General features: G+C 49.0%; 1 protein-coding gene across 4 annotated transcripts in view; it reads left to right on the top strand.

Annotated features, from left to right (window-relative positions):
* The window catches only part of LOC108630764 (uncharacterized), a 51,784-nt gene extending 38,841 nt beyond the window's left edge, over window positions 1-12,943 (top strand). For all 4 annotated transcript variants that reach the window (XM_026811680.1, XM_018034293.2, XM_026811704.1 and 1 more), the window contains exons 3-4: window positions 8,983-9,135; window positions 10,653-12,943. In XM_026811680.1, the coding sequence (XP_026667481.1) occupies window positions 8,983-9,135; window positions 10,653-11,636 (1,137 nt within the window). In that variant the 3' untranslated portion in view covers window positions 11,637-12,943. The remainder of the gene's footprint in view (window positions 1-8,982; window positions 9,136-10,652) is intronic.
* The last annotated feature ends 10,665 nt before the right edge of the window (window positions 12,944-23,608 follow it).

The raw sequence follows: 23,608 nt of genomic DNA on the forward strand, positions 1-23,608 counted from the left end.
GTTCCTCCCCACATTTCTCGAAACTGTTCGGTTTTATCGCGTGAAACGAGTAGAGAGAGAAAGAGAGAAAGAGAAAGAGAGAGAGAGAGAGAGAGATCGTTCATCATTCGGCCGCGGGCACGAAAAAGAGGGGTTTGATCGATCCCCGCGCCGATCCTAAATGCCCGTCTAATAATTCACGTAGTCGAAGGCGGGATCAGCCGGAATCACACTTGAGAGGGTCCAGATTACACGAGAGCGCGATCGAAATGGAAGCTCGGGGGGGTGAGTCGGGGGTTGCAGCGAATTCGGGCGTCGGGGCTCGATGCGTGACACGGTAACGCAAACAGAAATCCGACACGCCAGACGAAGGGTGAGAGAGAGAGCTAGTTACGGGGTGGACGGGACAGTCTGCGCCGGAACAGGGGTGGGCTTATGCCGTTCGTGTTGACTGTGGATCGTGCTCTCTACCCCCTGGCCCCTGACTTCCCGTGTCACCAACGAGGGTGGAAACGCGAGTCCCACAATGAAAGCTATCTCTCTCTCTCTCTTGCTCGCTCTCTCTGTTTTTACTTTTTTTACCGACACGCGCTCCGCAAAGAATTCGTGAAGGACAGAGCGCGGTTTTGTAGCTCTTCGCGTCGGCTTCTTCTCAGAAAAGCAATTCCCAGAATGAGAAATCGTTTTTCGTGAAAAATTACAAATATTTGTTAATTGCTGATATATAGATTCGCATAGTGCACAGAATTGTCCGTCTTCGTTTGTGAACGTCGGTTCACGATAATTTATCAGGAGACCCGTAAAGTTCGAGAGTCTCGCTTGTTTGCGATCGTTGCAAAAATACGCGATACGCTTGGGAACATCGAGGACGAGGAAAATCGCTGGGCAAGGATTAGAAATCCGAAGATCTCTCTTGACAGGTTTCCGACGTCGACTCCCAGAAGAAAAAATCATGTGACCCGCGTTGCCTTGGTGCTCGGCCAACATCGTGAACCGTTTCGCCAGAATTGGTTTAAGAGTTCGCGACCTTTTCCGCCGCGGGGTGACCCTAACGCGGATCGCTCGTTTTAGCAATCTTCTCTTTCTTCTTCGGCAAGATTGAAACCTCTTCCGAACCCCTTCATCGCGGCCTTTAGCCAAATTGTGTTTGCCTCGCGTCGATCGAGGATTAAATCCTGGGATTAATTCCTTCCTGCCAGCTTTTACGAAATTTTCACGGCTTATCCGAAGCCAGCGAAGTTTTAAAATATGCAATTTCACTGAACTCATACAGTATTTCTCTGTATTCGAGGACATCGTTGACGTCCAGTCGATACCTAGAAAATGTGTATGTTCCCGAAGAGATCGTAAACGTTGAAAAAAGGATCGAGTTCTAGAAATCCGTACTAATCGACCGTTTCGAAGCGCGACCGCGGCACCTATTTTCACGGAACATTTTCTCCACGGCACGAGTTCTCGGCACGCCTTTCTTCGCGTTCGAGGAACTCCGTGCCACGAATTCCGGGCGTTCGAGCGTGAAACAAAAAAGATCGAACGGAGAACCAGAAAGAGAGAGTCTCTATCTGGCCCCGAGACGAAAACGCTACCGGGTTCCTCTCCGGTCCGGATTCGGTAGCCACTCGGTACCTTCCCCCTCGCTTCCCACATTTCTTTTTCTTCGTGCCGCTCTAGCGTACACTTTTTAGCGGCGATCTTTACGGGACAGGCTGTCCCCCCGTTCACGGTTGCACGCGCTACCTTTCTACCTCCGTCCACCGTACACCTTCCTTTCCTTTCGTTTCGACCGTCTCGGTCGCTCCCACGTCCGGTATAATGCTCGGTAAGCCGGCTAGCAGCTGCCTTCCGTGCAACCAACGAGCCCGGTCTGGCCCGTTCCACGACTCTCCATGCGTGGAATCTCCAGAGAGATATTCCCCCGCCGCTCTTCTTCGATCTCACCCTTTCCAACGAGTTGACTCCAACACCGATCGTTCGGATGCCTCTCCTCGTCCCACGCGATCGACCTCTCTCTCTTCGATCTCACCGTATATCGCTTCTCCTCCTCCATCTGCTCCTCGTCCCTCTTGGCTCACGGCCCGACGCAGTCGGAGACGGTCTGAGTTCGTGTCGCGCTCCGTCCTTATCCGTTCGGCGTTTCCTCTTTATCTCACGCGCGCACCGCACAGCCGGCTTCGACCGGCGCGCGCTTGGTTGGAGCGGTACGCCCTCGCCGAGAAGGACGGAGCGAACGGGTCGTGTCAGTGGAGAGAGGATGCCGAAGTTTTGTCCGCGGCGCAAGTGTTGTCCCCGATCCCGTCCCGCTCCGGGCTCAGGGGTCCCGTTCCGAGCAGGAACGAGGGAACGCAGCCAGGCCTTCCACTCAGATATGAATCTTCGTGCCCGGAGGGCGGCCCGCGCTTGACGCTTAACGGCGGGGGGGCATCCATCCGCGACGGTACGGGTGGCGAAGGGGAGACGACGTCGACGGAGAGGAGACTGCGTAATAATTTATTCGGTTTAGCCTCGGCTGTCGCTGTCGAGTCTCTTCGACGGCGGATCACCCGACCCCGGCACTCTTCCCCCCTCGAACCGTACTTACACAGCGTAGACTCCCAAGGACGCGGCCTACGTCGTTACGTTCAATCGCCACGGACAATTTTCTATCTCTTATTTTTTTTCTTATCGCTGACAGCGCGATGTTCGCGCGGAACGATCGTGTGACGTGGAAAAATCTACACTGCTCCGTTTCGTCGATCGATTAATCGTGCGAATCAATCAGTACTCGTAAAACGGTGATAATGAACGCGAATACGTTTCCGCGGTATCTTGATGGGGAACGCGAAACGTAGGGCGGGGCAGGCGGGAGGCCGGAGGTTCCGGTTTTCCGGGATCGACGTTGCAGACATGCCGGACGCGGCTTTTCGGATGATTGGCCGGGCAGCACGATCGGTTTCCGGTCACGGGCCGTCGGATTCCAGGTCGCCGCCTCGCTCGAGCACCGGTCCCTTATCGATTCGCGCCTCGTCGTTACCGATAGCACGAGCGAGAACGAGAAAGTCGAACGGGCTGGGAAGGGGAGGGACTGTACCGTGGCTTTTTACGAGCGGACCGACGCCGCCGCTTCGAGCACGGAAAAAGCGTTAACGCGACTGTAACCGGGGAACGACTCCGGCTTACGTGAAAGCGATACCACGGCTCGGAATCGTTCGGACGCGTATCGATTCGAATTTGATCGCCGAGCGAAACGTGCAACTGTTTCCGCTAGGATTATTTCGTATAAAGTACCGAAACCGAGTTATAGTTGGCTCTGAGACGGCTACGACGGATACACAATTGTATTTCTTCCTCTAGTAGACGATATTCCAATTCATATAAAGCGTCCCTTCCTTAGATTTTTTTTCTTACAATTGTTTAAATAATTTCGAAAACATTTTGGATTTTTAAGCTTGCTTCAATTATCGCACTTTTGGTCGTGATAGTCGACGAGACACCCACGTGCACGTTCGGATACTCGGTTCCGATTCGCGACGCTCCATTGTTGCCGGGGGAGGGTAAATCGTTAAGATGAATGAACCTGAGGGTTTTCACCCACGCCTCATAATGGCGCGGTCCGGAAGGGGGATGGGTCGTCTGCGTCGTACGGGGCTTCCTAAGTACCCGACGCGAAAGGAGAGGAGGTGTCGAGCAGAGGATGGCCTTGCTCCCGATAAAACCGCGCGATTTGCGGCTCGACGGGCAAAAAACCCTTGGGAACTGACAGCGAATCCGACCCCGGCGCTAGCATCTCGGTTTTTCGCTTGTCCAACGGTGGTACCGTGCGGGATGGGAAAGGAATTCGCGCTTTTTCCCTACGATTTTTATCCCTCCAGCTAAAATGTTAAGTAATACCGTAAGTAACGGGCGCTAAAAGAGGTAAGCAGAGAAAGAGAGACGGAGAGAGCAAGAGAGCGGCAGATAAAGCGTGCACGTATCTAGAGCCCCGAGGATCGATAATCGGACGGGAAGGTAACGAAGCTTGTCCCGCTATAAATAAAACAGTAGTCCCTCCGTGAGATCGTTTGCGAAAAATGCTGGAAACTCGAGCCGAATTAGCGACCGTTCCCGAGGAGACCTGTAACGACTTCTGGAAGTTCGCGTCGCTCGGGGAGTTTTAACCAGTCCGTAGAAAAATCGAGCAATTTCTGGGATACAACGGTCACGAGTTTAAACAATGTCGTTCGACTTTGCATACATCGTCGGTACTCCTTTACGGCATTCTAAGCTTTAGAAACTAGTCTTTGTACGATGAAACGTCGTCGCTGTAGGTCTCCTTCAGAGAATCGTTCCAGACGGATTAGTTAGAATTTTTTGTCAGAGGTATTGGACCGTGGAAAGTACTCCTTGTTCCACTTTCGGTCAGATGAATCTAAAGGGAAATAGGATACAACCGGCTCGCGTTCTTTTATAATGGCTAAACGTTAATTTTATACATTCAAATTGAATTCATTCGAATCTACACGTAGGAAAACTGTGTGCGACATACTTAGCAGTTGATTTATTTCACGGAGACCACAAATCCTTGTGGAAAAATAAAACGACCCTTAACAAGGTGTATAAGGGAGGAATTCCGAAGATGGCCAAAAACCGTCTGATTAGCGGGCAGAGCAATTTCGCGAGTAACGCAGAGAGCGTTTCCTCGTAGCTGGGCCGGTTTACGAGTACATTCTTCGGAATTCCGGCGGTCCGAGGGTCCGTAAATGCCACGAGCCTGGGGAAAGTCGATATGTACCTTTCGTCAGCTCGTAAAGGAAACAAGTGTCAGACGGTCATTGGGCGGTGCGAAGACTGCAACAATTTTTTAAGCCTGAAGAGAATTTATTTCACAATGTCTGTGACAAAATTTCGATATTCTTACCACGTTTGAAATCGTCTTATTGTCAGACTAGTTAAATTGAAAATCACACAATAAAACGTTAGTACGCGTATCTAGCGCGATGTAGGCTTTTGAAAACTCGTCGGAAACTCATAAGAATGCGTCTTAGCCTCGCACCCCATTTCCCGAAGGCTTGGCACGAGAACTAGTCGAAGCCAGACTAAACGTCTCACGGAAGCCGACGGAAAGAATCCGCGGAGGCAATCGTCGGCGTCTGCCGGGAAGATCAACAAATATCCATCGTGGAAGCGCGGGGTTGGGATGGTCAAATAAACCAACGGGGGCGAAAGGATCCGCGGCTGAGAGACTCTTTGTTCCGTCACCGGAACCCAAACACTTTTTCCAAGTTCCCCGTGGAACATATGACCTGTGCGAGTTCTACTAGAAGCGTGTCATTCCCTCTCTCGTCTCCCTCTTGTTCAGGGTTGCTCCCCGTTCTCGTGGCGGCGTCCCGCGGCACTTGACGGGGGCCGGGTCGTTTATCTAAATGGCTACTGGGTGGCCTGGCGTTCTGTCCCGTCGGACGAAAACTACCTCGAGTCGGCCAGAAGAAAGGAGCCCGAAAAACAAACGTCGATACAGCCCGGATAGATTGAGGCGTACGGTTTGGATCGCTGCGAGATCCTTTTTTATTCTTTTCACGTTCCGCGCTATGGGAAAAAAGTATCGTAGAGTCCTACACCCTCTTTCTTTGTCCACGAAACCGCAGTAAACCAGAAAACTTTCTATGAGGAATTACGAATCCACACCGTCCTTCTCATTCGTTCATTCAATAATATATTCCTCTTATTCTATTTCGTTTGATAAAAATTTCAAATTGCACTATTAAAAATGCGTTGCGGAGAAGGAGCACGGCGAGGGGAGGCGATTCCAAGTGTTCCTGCCGGTTCGCTCGTGCGGTTCCTTCGCGTAATGGAGGTAATCCGACCTCGTTGAGAATATTTAACGGCCGGCCGCAATGATACCGTGCCACTTTCGCGCCGCTTCCTAGTATCGTTGTTATGCAACGCGCGCCGCCACCTCGGGACCCGTTTCAATGACTACGACCGCTAGTCAGAGGAGGCCGCCTCGCCTAGATCCGCCGATCCGTTCCGTGCGCGTTGCGTGCCAGCGTTACGCGCTTCTGTGTACCGAGTGACTATTTTCAGAACGCGTCCCGTCCCAAACTTCTTGACGTCAGCCGCCGCGGGGTCGTTTGCGTCATCGAGTAGTCGAGTCTCAGTCGGGCACAGCGTGTACACTTCGCCGTCTAGTTTTCTAACGAGTTTTCTAATCGGAATAGTGTTAGCCGTGGGCAACACCCTTTCGTGATCAAAATTAAATATGTAGATGTAATCACGTATAAAGCTTGGCTTCGCATAAAAATTTGCAATCTTATCGTACATATAGCAGAAGATCATTTATGCGACGGTTCGATTCGAGGAATTCGGGCCACCCGTTAGAGGATACCTCGGGCGGCCTCCCACGCGTAGTTCACGCGCGCCTCGACTCCCCGGTGAATTTTTTTTAATCCGATTCGCCGCCGCGTTTGCGTGGCGGCCGCGCGTTGTTTTCCGCCCTTCCGATTTCGTGCCGTCCCCACCCGGGCTTCGTTCGTTTAAAATGCAAACTCGCGATCCGCGGGGGTTTTAAAACAGCCTGCTGTTCCTGGATTTCGTTGCGCCGCAAACTTGGCCCGCCGTTTCTACGAATTCTCGCTTCTATTCTAGCCGACAGACATTTACCTCCTACACTTTTCCACATTTATTTCCTGTTGTATGATTTAGAAACTCCCAGATTCCTACGTAACCAGCTCCCCAGCCACGATTCGAAATTATCAATTTATTAGGGAAGCTCAATCAGAATTCCCGGAGGGAGACCTCTATACTAAAACAAAGCACGCCCCTCGCTTTGTATTAAACATTAAAACGAACGTCGGACTCAAAGTGGCATACATATTCAACGATCGAGGCACGCGGCCCAGGTCAGAACTGGCCACGAGCTCTCGCTCGTTACACGCCCGATACGCGTTGCGTGTCACGGGCATCCACAGGCGACGGACCGCCGATTCCTCTTCCGTCTCACTCCTGTTGCTCGCCCGTACTCAACCGTGAAACTCGCCCCCGCGTTTGCACAAGACACACACACATAGACACACACTCCCTCAAGTAGGTTAATCTCCGTCCGTTTCGATCGGCTCGTGCCGTAACGTTCAAAGGGGTGGACACGCTGCCGTCTGACCCCGCAAAACCCGCTGGATCATCCACGATTAGCGGCCTCGCGCAAATCAAAGACGTCGTTTCATTACGATTTCTGATTTCTAAGATCTGATCATCGATCTTTGCATAGTGTGAGATCGTATTTTTTGCTTAAGGAGTAGATTTGTTAAATATTCGCGTTCAATGATCTTTTCTGTAACAGAATTTCTTTAGAGAATTTAGGAAATGCTGTGCACGGATGAATTTCATTATGTATAGCCACGTATGGGAAGCAGGTTAAAGATGACAGACTTATTTTCAGAACGGTTGGTGACGCGGAATATATTTCGGCATTATGCATAATATTCCAGCCGAGTCTCCGTTTTAACCCTGGCACCGGTCGCTTGAAAATTGAATGATCGCGTCGCGTCATGTCGCACCGACTCGACGTTCGCGAGACCCATCGATTTCCGTTCGCGGCCGACGAAGAAGAGCCACGAGACCGTGTCGCCGCCCATTACGTCCAATTACGGCTGCCGATCGGCCCGATATCGAGTCGATACGTTCGATGCCAACTGAAATTAGAATATCGCGTAGAATAGAAGAGGTACGTCGCAGGCTATCGATGCTTGTCCGCTTGTCACGACGCTTGACAAATGTATGATAATGAATTTTCAAGATTGGAATATCGACGATCACGCGCGTTATTCAACGACGAGTTTTCTTGTTAAATAAAATATTTGTAGTGTCAAGTTTGTCTTGTCACTTAAATTGTCTCGTTGCAGCTTCGGACAAGCTCAGATGAAATTAGTACCGATTAAAGATATTGATTCTGTCTAGTCTTAGCATTGATTCGAGAAGTGTCATAAAAATGAATATCCGGCGGCTGAAATCTTGATTGGTCGGGGCATCGAATCGATCCGACGCCGGCGATATTAGCGGCGTGGACGCAGTGGGTAATTACGGGGACGGTTCGATCGGGCCGCGTGTTATCTCAAGGCGGCGGTCACCTAGATATCGGCATTGTTATCCTGCCTGACCGCAGCCACTTAACCGAGTCGTAAGCCCCTCCACGAGTTCAACTTTACCCTTCAACAGGTGTTTAGGGAAATACAATAATGTCGCGCATGCGCCCCCAACTTCTTAAGGTCGGAAAGTTCGCCGGAACAATCTGACCGCGGCGCCGCGTCGTGTACCCCGCGGAACGACACCCCCGCGCGACCCACCCGCCACGTCTCCGGGGGTTAATTGAGTTTCTGGCCTGGCTGCAATTTCTTCCTTTGCGGCGAATTTCTTTAAGAGCCGCGTTCCTCTCGCAATTTAAGTTAGAAACTCCACTACATTCTAATTTCATATATAATTAATAAGGGACAGACTGTAGAAATTTGAAACAGATCCTTAAACGCTAAAAATGTAAATAAATAAAATAATGGGAAACGCGAGGATGTATGCATGTTATATTTTTGTACACGTTTTCGAACATTCGAACAAGGGGTGGACAATAGGGGTAGTTTCTGGCAGAGATCTGTGTTATCGAGCTCGGGTAGCGTGGGACGAAGGGTTGCTCGTACTGGCTGGCGCTGTTCCCAGCTTTACCAGCGACGTGAACGGAAACAGCTGTCGGCAAGAGAGCTGCAGGGACCTCGCATATCCCAGACACGAAGGTAGAGACCTTCTCGTTAGCTGTACAGTCGGCTGCAGCGTGTTAGATGGCATTCGAGTGTAGGAAACAGATTCGAACTGATAGCATGTTTAAATATAAATCGATTCTAAACGTTCGTTGAATGTACTTTTAATAAATTTTAAATGAAACGATGAAATATGTGAAACATAATGAATCGTCTTCGTTGTAATTTGTTGCGAGAAGCAATAGAGCGTTCTAGTTCCCTGGAAGTGACTGCTCGAACTTTGAACGATGTCGTATTTTGGTTTCAGACGTTGAATGGCGCCGAGGGTACCGTTCCACCCGGAAGAGTGTACAAGAAAGTCGCGATCGTGGAGAACTTCTTCGACATTATTCATGCTGTCCATGTTGACCTTGAGGGTCGCCCGGGAAAGCATGCCGGTCAGAAGAGAACGTACAGGACGGTGAGTTTCAAACAGGAATTTATTCGCTTATACCTCGTTCACATGTGCATTAACCACGTCAAACTTCAGCAAAAATGATGCGGTAGAAATCAGATATCTCGTTGCATTTTTCGCACATTCCCGATCCCTCACAACATTTTTAACGCGATCCTCTCATTAAGAGTTAAATCCGATCTTTCTATAGTAATTTAAATGATTGACGCAAGAAACAGTGAACTGCAGTTGTAACTGATCTTCAGAACAGATTCGATCGATCATAGTTCATTCTGGTGACCCGGAATTCGTTCGGGTCTCGAATTCTTAGCGGGCAGTGGCGACACGCGATATTTACCGGTCCCAAGGGTGAAGGTATCGAGGCATTCAAGCGTCGAACACTCGATACCACACGTCATCTCACGTGTTCCGGTTCCGGCGCGCGCGTTTGCGTAAACCTCCCTTCGTATCTGTTCCGTGACACGGTTCTCCTCGATCGCCGGATTCGCCCTCTTTCCTACTCCTGTCCGCTCGTCTCGTTTTCAACCCTCCCCCTCCTCCCTCCCACCGCGTGTCGACCTTCCCGCCCTACCCACGTCCCATTCGAGCCGCGTCGCGTCGCCCCGCGTCCTCTTTCTCTCTCTCGGCCGCCGCGATCTGCTTGTGATTCAAAACCTCAGGACACTTGTTGCATTGCCTGCTTACTGGTGCACCCACACACGCGACGGTCCGCGCACACGCACACGCACGCGTATGTACTGGCAGTCGCGAACCCGCGACCGTTCCAAGACGATTTCAGACTTGACATTTTCCGCACGTTCCTTTATCCATTCCGCATACTAACGATTGACGAGGGACACGTCGAGATAGACCCTCTCGCAATTTATGTCTCAAGAATTTCATTGAGACCATCGAATATAAATCCGTTTTTAAGAACAGTAATTCTCGTAAGAATAATCGTCGGTGTAAGTAAGATTTGGAAACGGTTTAATCAACTAACGAAAGTTTGCAAACCCGACGAATTTGCATCGCATCTGCTTCTCTTTTCCTCTGAGCGTCGAGTAAATCTTATCGAATTATACGAACGCGGCGCGCACGTACGTACACGCGTATAAATGCATGCGCGACCATTGCCTTTCTCGGCTCGCAGCCTCCTATCCTTGATTAAGTTACGCCGTTCCTTCACCGCCTTGGAGAGAAACGGTCCCTATTAAGAGGCAGCGAACATCCCTCCAGCTAAATACCTCCTCGCAAAGACATCAAAGTTCCGTTACTACTCATGAATTTTCCCCGGTGGGCGTTCCGTCTGAAACGGTTCCACGTGATACCCGAACGAAAAGGGTCACTCGTCGTTCCGTGCTGAATGCACAGACCCTGCTTTCCGCTCCGATTTCGTCACGAGAATTTCCAAATTACTTGAACGCAGTTGGAAATTAGGGACAATAATTCGATAATAATTTCTGATAAAAAAAAAAAGCCGCTGTGAGGGACGAGATCCCCAGGGAGAGGCTCCCTTCTGATACGATTCTTCCGTTTCCTTGCAGATCACGGAGACGTACGCGTTCCTACCACGCGAAGCGGTAACGCGATTTCTGTTGGGGTGCACGGAATGCCAACGACGACCGAGGACCCCAAGCCCGACGAACCTAACCAGCCAATCGCAGTCGACGTCTACGACGACGTTGACAACGACGACAACGCTGACGTCGACGACGACACCGCTGAGCCCGAACCCGACCGGCGCCGCCCACGCGACGGTGCAAAGTAGTCCTAAGCCGCGCGAGGGAAATCACAGCGGCGAGGGCGGCAAGCCCCTGTACAGTTACAGGCATCAGAGGCATCAAAAGGGGAGCAGCAGCAGCAGCAGCAGCGGCCAGGTCGCTGCTGCCACGTTAGAGAAAACCGATAAGGAAAAGGAGGAGAAGTACAATCCCTTGAGCATCACGAATTTGCTGAAGAAGGAGTCCGTGGGAGTAGCCGGCGGTTTTTTGCCGAGCGGGGACAGCCTGCCGGAATCGAGGAGAACGCCAGAGTCGGACCGGGCGAGCTCGAGGAGCTCCGCGTCTTCCAAGAGGAAGAGGATGCTGCCGGAGGGTCGCACCCCGTCCCCGCAGCCGAACCAGCCGTTGCCAAGGCCGTGGAGCCCTGGACTCGATCCGAAGAACACGCCCATCGACTACAGTCTTCCCATCACTACCTCGTACCTGAAGCACCAGCAAAGGTTGCTGCAGCAGGCGGAGAAGAACAGGGCCGAGGAGGAGCAGAAAGTGACCGTTCTGTCCGCGGACGAGATCGACACCGTCGAGAGGGAGAGATACTCGCCGGCCACCGGTCTGATCGACACCAATCTCAATCTATTGGCCACCATTCAGCACTTGCACTGCCAAGTGATGCTCGCGCTCACCGAGAGGCTCAGACCGTCTATGACCATGCCAAACCCGTTGGTACTGCCCTCGGCCAACGTCCTGTCCAACATGATGACGATGGGATCCGAGGTCTCGGTGCAGACCGGAGAGAATCACACGTGAGAGACAGGAGGGTGTCCAAAGGGTACTCGAGTCTTGTTCTAATCGTTGATTATAAATAGTATAGTTTTTTATCGGCACCGAGAGGAACACAGATGATAATAAAGTTGAGAATTGGTAAGCTTGCTTTATCTCGCGCGTTCGAACTTTTCTTTGAAGTTCCTAGAATAAACCTGGAGGATCTCGTCCGACGTAGTAACCGTTAATCCGGTTGACGCGTTCCTCCTTTCCAGCGAGAGGACGTTAACGCGGTCCAATATCCGATCCCAGCTGCCATTCAAACTATCGGGCTAACGCGATCATCTATTAAACCGGATAAGATCAATTACTTGGTCGGCGTCGCGGTGCCGCGTCAACGTCAGTTAAAGTCGGATCTCGCGCGGTTACTCTATATAGAGCCTGGCCCGAAACGACGAGTCGACGAATTATTCGTGAGTCTGTCAAAATATGGGTCGACTCTGTCGCGCGCTCGTCGATTTCTATAGAGGGCTTGCCCGGAAGGATCGGTTCGATATTTCGAGATCATTAGACAGAGCGGGTCCGAAATGGATAGCGGTTTCGATCCCCGGGTACGTCCTTTAAATTATTTAAACCGACCCGACTGACTGCTTGACTCGCGATTTTCCAAAAGTCGTCGACGATGTTAATCCGGTGGCAATTTATTTATAGAGGAACTGTTTGATATCGTGCGCACAGTTAAACGAATAATTCTGTGAACGAATAAAACGAAGTGATAGTTCGCCTATACAAGTTGGTTATGCAATGATCAATATTTTATTTGAGAACGTGCAACGGAGCGTATAATCGTCAGACTATGACGTTTCGTCTGTAATCGAACGGGATGGAAACGATTGTTATACAGTGTAATACCAAATGCGAGGATCTCTGCGAGAGAATTGTTGGATCTACCGTCGAGATTTCACCGGGTGTGACTGGTCCGACGTTAAACGTTTTCTTATCTGACCGTGTAGACTAGCCTTATGTACGATATTAAGGAAAAGTAGTTTCGTCGTGTATCATATTAGCTTGTCGTTGAAGGAGTCTGGTAATTGTTGTGAAAGTAGACGCAGATGTTGAAGGAGGCATTAAATAAAAGTAAAACGAGCGATGAACTCGTAACATTGTACATAATGGTTGTAACATAGCGCAGTTAGTTGTTAAGGGTAAAGAGCGCGACTGTATTATTACGAATAATATTGCTATTATATTATTATTACCGTGACAGTTATCATCATTATATAATTAATTATTATTATTTTATTATATTTAAATTGCACACGAACAAGATGAGAAATATACGAAATTCACAAAATCTGAATCGACGACCTAGTCATTTCCTTCAACTGTAAATAGCCGAAGGAGAGAGTTCCGGCCGTGTGTCCTCGGTTGATCAAGTGATTAAATAAGCCGAAGCTTTTCTTATCCACTACAGTATTCTCGGAGGAAACGAGAAAACCCATGAAGAAAGATCGGTCGATCCTCCCTCCGTTGCATGAACGAACAATGAACGCAATTGACACTTCTGGTCGTGGTACGAGCGAGCGACGCTGGCGCCTCGACGTACTTTAATATCACGAACAAAGAGGATGGAATCATCGAGTCCCCTTTAACAAAGGGGAGACGAAGGGCGGGCGGTAAGTTACCTGTTCTCTTCCTCTCTCTCCGCTTTTGCTAGGTAAGGATCGTTTCTTGGAGGCACCATAGGTAATATAGCCTTTTCCCATCTGGCTGTTGCCAACGTTGTAGCGGCCTCGTTCCATCAACCGGTACTCTCGTCTCCCTCGGTCTCTCTCTCTAAGTCCCCCTTTCTCTCTGTCCGACCTTCTCGGGGCTCCTCGCCACCTGTCTTCTCCGTTACTCTCCCTCTGCCCTTAGGAAAACTCGCCTCTTCCCTCTCCGCGATTCCAATAAGGCTGCCTCGTACCACCCTCTCTCTTTCTGCCCGTTATACCTCTTCCGCTGCCTCTCCCTCTTCGCTCCCCGTTCTCTCTATACCCTCGTTCGCTCACCCCCGTTGGCTCTCTCTACCACCCTAGCACGGGCTCAGACTTTCCCCTTTCGTCCGTGTGCCCCTTCTCGTCGTGAGGCCTCGTGCTTTTGCCACGACATTGTTGCTATCGATTCGGCTCTGAAAACGTGTTTTTCTTCGGATATTTCGTGGCTTTTCTACCGCTCCCCTCCAGCCACGGTCCGCTCTGTTCGTCTGGAATAACGAGGATTCGAAGAAACCCCGAGTTTGTCTCTCCTTTCTCGATACCCTCCTCCTCGACTTTTCTATACGTCCCATTTCGTTTCCTACTTCTAATACCCTCCACTGTTTTTGCCAGCTCGAACACTGCGTGGGATCATCCCGTTCGACGTTATTACACTCGAAACCATCCAAAACCGTACGAGAAATAATTAAATACAACAACAATCGTTCGAACAAGTAAAAAATTTGTAGGAGTATTCCAAATTCCTATTAACGAAGACTATGATTCATCTTTTCTTAACAGAAATTCGGATAACATTTTGATATGAATTTTAACACTACATATTTATTCAATAATAATTAATAGTATTGTAAACCTATTTAAATGAATGAATTGGTATTCAAACGTTGGATGTCGCTGCGGAAATTAAGAAGCGCCGAAACTCGGCTGGAGATTTCAATGAAAGGTTACACTCTCCCCGCGGGACTACTCGCGAACACCGTGTATATCGATTTTAGTTTCACCGCACAATAAATTGAAAAACTATTATTATATTCATCAATGATTCGTTTCATATACATATTTCTCGGCTTGTACATGGATTTAGATTTATAATAGATTTTAATACTAAAAAGTCCATTTATGATACGACAAATGAAATTGTCAATAAATGATCGTACGTCAGTCATGTGATCTTTCGTTTCGCTTTGCGTTATTCATCTACTGACTTTCGTTTTCAACAAGTTTAGGCCATGATTAAGTCGTCCCCTGACCACATTATCGGAGCTTAAGTGCCGTAACTCGATTCTCCCCTCTCGGCAAACCGCGGTATATAACTCGTGCGTGACGTCCATTGTTCTTCGGGAAGCTCATCCTGATCTTCGTGTCACGGGCTTCCTCCCAACCGGGAGGGAGAGAGGAAAAAAGAAGTAAATTGCGCGACCGCTCGACAATGCCCGGCTCGATTCGTTCGTCACCGTGGATATCCATTAGGCTTCGGGGTATTAAATATCGATATTCATCCACCGTAGAACTAATCGATCGGCTGTGCTATGTAATGGATTTCAAGCTTTCCGAAGTCTCATTATTATCTTGCAATTTTTACTGATCACCTGGCAGGTAAATACTTGGATCACATATGAAGCGAAATTACATTAGACGTTTGATTAGATGTACAATTTAACACGAGGAGCAGTCGATTTATCGTATCAAAGAATATCTTTAGCTTCTGTAAAAGCTCAGATTGGATTCACCTCGCGACGAAGCTGTGCTGCAAAGTTAGTTATTAACAAATGCCGCATGTCGCGGCGGTATCACCGTGGATCGTTCTGATCACAATCCTGGCGGCTGGTCGTTTTAAAATTCCGGCTACCTACACGGCTCAAATTGTGTAAGAAAAGAAGGGGGAGGAGGGGGCAACGCGCGAGAAAGAGAGGCAGTGCGAGGTCGTACGGGTTAGGAGTGCAGGGGATGGGGTCGAACGTAGGTCGCCGCCACCCCCGCCGGCCATTGTAATTCGTATCGCGAGTCGTGCGGGAAGATCTCTTATTTTCCCGTAGTATCCAGTATACCTACCTATATCCCGGCTAGTGTCTACCCTCGTTTCAACCTTCCTGTCCCCCGTCCCCGCCGCTTTCAGCCTCGTCGACGTCGTCCGACTATGCTCCCGCTCTTCTATCCTCTATGGAGGATAGCGCGCTGAGCTCTAGAATGTAAGGGATGATTTTGGAGATAGCTCGAGGGTCGCTCGGTACGTAGGAGTTGTAGGTTGGTGGGTGGTCGGATGGTCGAGACGAGTAGTGAGCGCGGGGGTAGCGAGAGAGGGACGGAGCGAAAGAGGGAGCTAGATCAGAGAGGCAGCGGGCGAGCGAGACGCGAGCATCGCGAGAGCATCCGGAGCGAGAGAGAGAGAGAGAGAGGGTGGAAAGGAGGTTGGAGGATGTGGAGAAGGGTGTAGGTTTGCGAAACGGGGGCTGCCATTGGGATGCTTCGCCCGCGGGGTGGTTGAAAGGGTGCGTGGAAGGGGGATGGAGGTGAGTCTGCAGAGTCTCAGGAGGGTGAGTTCGGCGCCGAGGTGTCGGCCTTTCTCTCTGCCCCTATCTATGTGCGGCCACGTACCGTACCTACATGCGCCCTATGTGCCGGCGGCTGGCTTGTTTAAATCTAAATAAATAATTCCGCCGCGGCCCACCGCGCGACGTTGATTTCGTCGATTCGCGTGATGTCTCTCGGTTCAAGCGGCGCGACGCGTTCCGCGACTGATACACGTTAAATTTTAATCGCCGAATCCTGCGGGCGTCGAATCGTTCAATCGTCAATCGCGTTTCATTGAACCCTGGCTACTATCTGTGCTTCCGATAAAATTGCTTTACCCGGTAACAGGGAAATTCTATGCGTCGGAGAGGAATGTCTCTCATTTGTTTCTAAATAAACGCTGATAATTTTTTCTTATTAATCGCAGCAGCTGTTGGTTCCTCTTTTTATTTGATAAAAGAGGCAGGAGCCGGGCAGCGAGATAACAGGGTCAGGCAGCAGAAGACGAAAGGGGTGGAAGTCGAGGAGAGGGAGAAAACGAAATGGGGTTACTAATTCCCGAATAATGAAGGGATGAATCGCTAACCCCTCTACGGACGATAAAAGGGTCGGTGCTCGGTGCATTGTTGGAGTTTTACTGTGTTTTTTCAACCACATGTCACGCATTAACCGAAACAGTGTGGCTTAAATGAATGGCCCTTCGCTCCAGCGGCCGCCGCCACCGCCGTTCCCGTTGTTAAAATGTTCCCCGTTATTTGTCACGCATTTATTTCCCAAGGACCTCTCGCTTTTCTTACTGCCCCGCGTCCCGCCGCTCCGCCACTTTAAATTCACGCGAGGCCGGGAAAATTCTTGATGCAGCGGATGAAAATTTCCGACGAGATTTCCAGTTTTTTCCGGAGAGTAACTTGAGCCCCTATTTGCATCGCGACGCGCGATTTTCTTTTTAATTAAGAGAAACGATGCCGATGATGAAATCGTCGGGGAAAATGATATTTATCGTCAACGACTTAATCTTTCGTCGGTTAAAAAGTTCCACGTACGATACAGGTAGAAATTCAAATTCCTCGGTTGCTTAATTAAGGGCAACGATTATTCACTTCGTTTCTGAAAAACGCGTGGACAATAGTAATTCGCAGATCATTATTTCAATTATGGTTAATTTTCTTGCTGCACACTTTTTGATACATTGCCAAAGGATGTTTCATGCTAAACAGTTCGTTAGATAATCAGACGAGTGGTCCGCGACAGCCGAAAAGCCACATTTTTGGGTGCACATTTAAATTTCCTGAACGCGTTCCCCTGCATTCTCGATGCATAACAAGAATGCATAAACTTGCTTGAATTATATCGACGGAGTAACCCCGAGGAAACGAATTCGTCTCCATTTGCATACGTTAAAATACACTGTCCGGTGAATAAAAATGAATTAAGTGACTTCCAGGACTGATTATACGTAGACGAAAATACTAACGAAAGGACAACGGAACGAAATTTGTTGAACGCGTATCTATATTCGTACGTAAAATATCTTTATAAAATTTTAAACATTGAGCATTTCGTAGCGGACCGAGTTAGATTTACTTAAAAGCTGTATCAGGTGAAATACGTTTGAACAAACACTTTTTCCGAAGTAACTTCCGCGGTGAGTGGATTCCGCGAGGACTGTTTGCACGGCTCTTTATTCTTCTCCTCCGGGGGTTTTCACCCCACCAGCCTCGTACTCTCGACGCCTACTTATATTGTTATGTAATTTATCTTGGCTACCCTTTGTGCGAAGTAACGCTCGCCCTTGGACCGCGGCATTAGCGACACCGGAGGGTGTCTTTACTTTTCACTTTTGCTAATTTCACTTCGCCGAGAGGGACGCAGACTTGACAAGTGTGACAATAGCAATAAATTGTCGAAACGTGCTAATTGAAATAACTTTTCGAGAGGCCTTGCGAACAAATGCATTTTTAATTGAATTACGAAAAGTGAATTCCGTGTGAAACTATAAGTTTCTCGGGCTAAGGGAATTGTTCGAACTGAATGTATTGTAAAGATCATCATGGTCTACAAAGCATCGCGAAAGCTCTGTCTGGAAGAAATAGGTTAAAGCTTTTCAAGTCATTCAGGAATCAGGCGCCGGGAAAAATTTTCTTTCTACGAGCGCCTACGTGTGTAACCGCGGGACGGTTCTCGCATCATTTAGGAGTAGTCATCAAAGAGCGCTAGACTTAACGTTACCCACGATTTCCACGTGGTTGTAGATACGCAACCCCACCTTGGCCATATTTCTCTCGCCGCGGGCAGGGAAACCTATATCTACGCGTCATCCACTCTCGAGTTACCATCTCGACTTTCCACCGCCTCAGCTGGTTCCTTCGCATTTTTCCCTCGGATTTTGCTTGCTGTGGAATAACCCCGTCTTCGGTGATAATGCGTACTGGGATTCAAGCTGACGTGCAAACTACACCACCGCACGGCGTGGGGATGCTTTACTATGTTTTTCTCAATTTCTCTGCTCTTTCTAATAATTATTTTGGCGATGTATTTCAATCGAGTTAAAAGTGGACAAAATCGGAGAATTCAATTGTCGATTAGATATATAAATGAAGATGCCGAAATATTTTAGTCCGTCCAAAAACACGCGAAACAAACTTTTAACTCGACCGTGATTAGATCGCATATCTGAGTATGCTTATTAAAATCTCTCGTGGGTCCTCTTACCTATTCAGGACCCGAGAACCGGTTATTTCTAAAACGCAGTTCGCATATGCAGATATCCTTTTTATCCGTACCTTCCGCAGAAAAAAAAAAAATCGTTACTCGTTAGACGTTCTCGTTTCACTTTACGAGTGCTATTAACCGCGCGAGTTTATCTTGGGGGTGTGCGCGAGTTTTTGCCCTATTAGTAATTTCGAGACACCTCGTACCTCAGCGCGTGCAACAGCATCGGAGGAGGAAACGCGAGACGAGGATCGAAACAATTTTCCGACGGTTTTTGCGTAGCGTAAAACTGTAGCAAGACGTATTTCGTTGTGATGCGAGGTAATTCGGCAAAGTATCCGTTAATGAGTAACCAACGGCAATTCGTACCGATCCTCGCGCGGCGTTCGTCAACGGCAACAAAGCTTGGCTCCTGCATTCCCCTCGAGAGTGCATCGCGACGTGCACCTGTGCCGTGCCGTGCCGTGCTGCTGTTGAGACTGCGGCACCGTAAAACGTGGAAACAGAGGTGGAACAAGAGAGAAAAGACTCGGAGGCGAACAAAAAGGGAGAGAGATCCCGCGCGGTGTAACACGGTACGGAGGAGAAAAATAGAGACGGAGAGAAGGAGAGGACGAAGGGTAGGAGGGCTTCGCGTAGCACTTTTCCTTGTATTACTTAGCCCAGGATATAACCCACCGCGGCGTCGGTGGTGCCTATATCTCAGCCGAGGAAAACCACCCTCCGTGCGCGTATCTCTCCCTCCCTCGCCCCGGCTTCGCACCCGTCCCACCTTATCCACGACACACTCTCTCTCCATCCACCTTCTGGCAGCCCGCTCTTCCTCTTCGCACCCCCCGGCCAGGCTATCCAACCCTCCTAGTCCCCGACACACTCTATGTTCTCCTCTGTTCTCCCCCCGATTCCACCCACTGACACCCAACTACTACCCGTCTTCCTTCTTCTCTTCCTCTGACTGTGACTCTGACTCTCCCTCTCTCTCTTTCTCTCTCTCTTCCTCGCTACCCACTGGGATCCACCATCCTCCTCACCTCTGGCTTCATCCGCCGCTACTCACTCCAGCGCACCCCCTGCTGAAGGTGGGTGCGCCCTACTGGCGCCTGAATCATCCCGCCCGAGGCCACGACCTGGGCGAGCGGACGCAGGGGACAGGCGAGGGTGGCGAACGTAAAAGAGAAAGAGAGGGAGAGATGGAACGGGGGTGGCTGACTGAGCTAGGGTTTTGGCGGTAGAACGGTGGTAGTGGTGGCTGCTGGCGCTGCTGCTACTGCCGCTGCTGCTATTGCTACTGCTACTGCTACTACTGCTGCCGGTGCTGCTGCTGCTGCTGCTGCTGCTGCTCAGGAGGGTGGCTCAAGAGAGTAGGCGGTAGATGGGCGAGCGGGTTGGTGGAACGAGAGAAGCCAGCGGGGTTAGAGTCCGTGGGAGGCGAGGGGGTGATTCGTTCGTTGGTCGGGTTGGCGAGGCAAGGGGGGAGGGAAAGGAACGAGAGAATTCGAGCGCAAGGTACGTACCCGTAGGGTTGAAAGGGGGCGTCGAGTCGACGTCGTCGTCGCCGTCGTCGTCGTCGACGGTAGTCGACGTCGTAACCGTGGAAGGGAGAATACAGTCGAAAAGGAGGTGGGAGACACGGGGTGGCTGCCAGAGGGGTGTAAGGCTTCACTAATTATTTTTTGTCGGTCGCACGACAGGGGTGCAACTGCCAGCAATGACTGAAATTAAATGAATGAGCACCCGGCGGAGTTCCACGGGGTCGGAAGAAAACGAGGCCGCGCGGGGTGGGATAACAGGGGTGGCTGGTCTGCGGATTGCTTTTGGCGGGTTTTCGGTGGGAGGACGGATCAAGGTAAAGGATTCTCTGAATAGACTGTTCATTTTTCTCAAGTGTAAAATTATTAAAGATGGCGGAGCCCGGCTTCGATCTCCTCTCTCTCTCTTTTTTTTTTTAACTTTCTGTGTCTCCCGTGCGAGCTTTTCAGGTGCGAACTTCCGTCCAATCCCAAGCAAACGATTATTCCGTTTGTTCTTGGCCGCTCTTCGATGCTCGTTCTGATTGCTTCCTGCTGCGATTGAAAGCGCCTCGGGAAAATTCATTTACCTCAATCGTTACAATGCTTATTAAAAAGGAAATATAGAAAGTCGCCGAGTATAGGATATTTAAAAGAGAAACCGCACGCCCTGTGTCCGATCTTTTTCATGAAAATATTTTCTGCAAGTCCGAATTCTTGTTTTGTAATTGATTTTCTGCATGCCGATCGCATCGAGGAAATTTTCAAGTATTTCCGTGGACGACAACTCGCGCACATGTTCGATATTTCGTGGAAAAGCCGGATATGTGGGTGACTCGGAGTGGCGATGGGAGAAGCCGGCTCAAAGACCAAAAGTATATCGCGTCGCACTCGACGCGTGTCGCGAATCCAGACTAACGAGAGTTTCGTGAAAGAAACTTCTTTGCCATTCCCGGCGATCGCGGATTAAAGTGATTGCACGCGAAGGGAGAGCAGGGGGTGGCTGGGTGGTAGTCGCAGTTCGTTCGCGTTTCAACGAGCGCCACGATCGGAGAGGGTGGATTCGAATTATCTTCCTACCAGCGATAAAAATTGTGGGCCACCGTTTCGGGAATTGATATTATGCGCTCTCGATTTCGATTAGACTTAGAAGCATTCCGAGGAACAGAAACGTTAACGGGAGATCCTACCGTAGAGAACAATTTATTAATTGAATCAAAGTATCGAGTAGAAGCGCGCGCAACCATTTTTGTGATTAAACTGGATTCGAGTTTATGTCGAATCGTAATATTTTGTTGCCGCAATATTGCAACGTGCGCCGTGTAAATTACACTGCGTACCGCGGCCTCTTTAATGCGTTTCGGCTTACGATACTCGTAATTGGAGTAAATTTCGATGATTAAACTGGTAATGAGAAACATTAATATGGTGACAGAAATGAAAAGGGTCTCATGGTTCCATTTGAAAGCTCGTACTCCCCCATAAGTCACGCATGTATAATAAAAGAAATTCATTTATTAACAAACTACCTAGTTCTGTCAAATATGCGAGTTCTCTGTTGACGACTCAGAAACTCGTTGCTTAAAATCGCGCGTCTCCAGGTGTAAGACGGGCGCACCGTTTCATAAATTTGCGGCCGGCTCGCGAAAGAGAGGAAAAAGGAAAAAAGAAACATCGGTCCGCGTAATTGCTATCGACGCTGGCTGCATATGTCCCGATCACACGGCTCGATCGCTCGCGAGTACGTGCTCGTGCAAAATTTAGTGACTAGCGGTTTCCGCGACGATCTCAATTAATTTCCGCGCAATTAACTTCCAATGGCTGCGAGCGAGAGTCTCCGCGCGTGAACTTCTCTCACCGGTAAATCACAGCGATCCCACGCTCGTGCGTGTGCGCTTTTACACGCGTACACCCCCGTTCAAGTCTCACGACATATTTTTAAATCAGACGCTCTAAGAGCATCAATGACTGAATGAGGTTTTTTCATTTTTTTAATCAACAGTCAAAGGAATTAATATATTCACACGTGTAATCGATCTCAATTTACAGTTTACATCAATTTTCTTTAATTTTCAAGTTGAAATTATTATATAAATATTCGTTTGTCTGCGATGCATTTTTATCGAAACCCTTCATGATTCATTAAATGACTTATTAAAGCTTTCTTTTATAGACAATAAATAATTTGAAAAACTTATGGACGGAGGTGTACGTGGAAACGTCGAAGGCTCCTCTGTAAGGGTGAGCGAGAAAGAGGAGAGAAGGACGGAATGAGGGAGGATTTAAAGCTCGTGCAAACACGCCGGATCTCCGTGCTAGCATAAATACGAGGAACAAGGTGGCAAATGGCACCGGGGGTAGCTCGTTCTTCCTTCTCCCCCGGTCTCTGGTGTCTCACACCAGCCGCTTTGCCGGATCTTCTCTTGTTTCCTCGTGTACGGAGACGCGGACAACTTTACTCTGTTCGGAAAAGTAAATTTCGAGAGGTTTATTTTCCTTGCCGCTTGTTTCGGCGAAAGTTCTACGTGCGAACGCGTTTAATTAAACGCGAATAGGTTATTAAACGTCGGTCAATTTCTAACACTTGGACGATTGCGTTTGCCTACAAGAAATCAGGAAAATTCTTATTATTGCAATTTTATAATGAAGAAAATATTGATACCGTATCATTTTTCTTTCGGAAAATATTTAGGTGATTAGAACTATTTGATTCGACCGTTACAGCCAATGACATGTTAGCGAGGGCATCGTTAAGCGTATTCATGGATTTAGGCTGGGGTGGCTGGCGAAGGGAATTAAAATCATCCTACTTATGGGCGCGTGCGGCTTTTCGGTGACGCACGCTGCTGAAAGATCAACCGATTTCATCGTCCGCAGGGGTTCTGGCATTGTCATTATACGCGGACCTAATATTTCTGAGAGGGTGGCTGCCGCAAATTAGGTGAGCCCGTTTGACTTGGATTTCAGTGGGGCGCGACGATCGATCACTCTCGTTAATTTAATTACCCCGCTCGCTTTGCGTTCACCTGATTTATGTAGGGAAGCTCACACGTGGATATCTGATTTGAAAAAAGAGAGTGCCGACTTCTCGTTTGCAAATTCGTTGCACGGTTAATGGGATATACTTATCGGGTGTGAAATCGAATTTTACGTTACATTTGACAAGCCTCCCCCCCCGATAGTGTCTTAAGGTTAATGGTCTGCTGTTGTTACACTTAATGAATCGTAATAGTTTTCTGCGAACGATACGGATAATGGATAATCTTTAATACCTGTACGAACTAATTGTTTCAAACATTTTCTCAAACAGTCACGGTGCCGAATTTGATGATTAGATAGAAGAATCATAATTATAATCGATAACTGGTTGTTTGTGTCCTGTTTTCTTCGCCGTGTTTCTGCCTGGGATAGGAACAAACGGGTAAACAAGTTATTAGTGAACGACAAGGCGAGATCTACTTCGAGCGACCCAGATTCTACTCTGAATTTGCAACCGTCCGTTATTTTCATTTGGGAACGAATCGATGGC

The sequence above is a fragment of the Ceratina calcarata genome, unplaced genomic scaffold (assembly GCF_001652005.2).
Source record: "Ceratina calcarata isolate Rehan_Ccalc_2016 unplaced genomic scaffold, ASM165200v1 scaffold1, whole genome shotgun sequence".
Taxonomy (NCBI): Eukaryota; Metazoa; Arthropoda; class Insecta; order Hymenoptera; family Apidae; genus Ceratina; species Ceratina calcarata.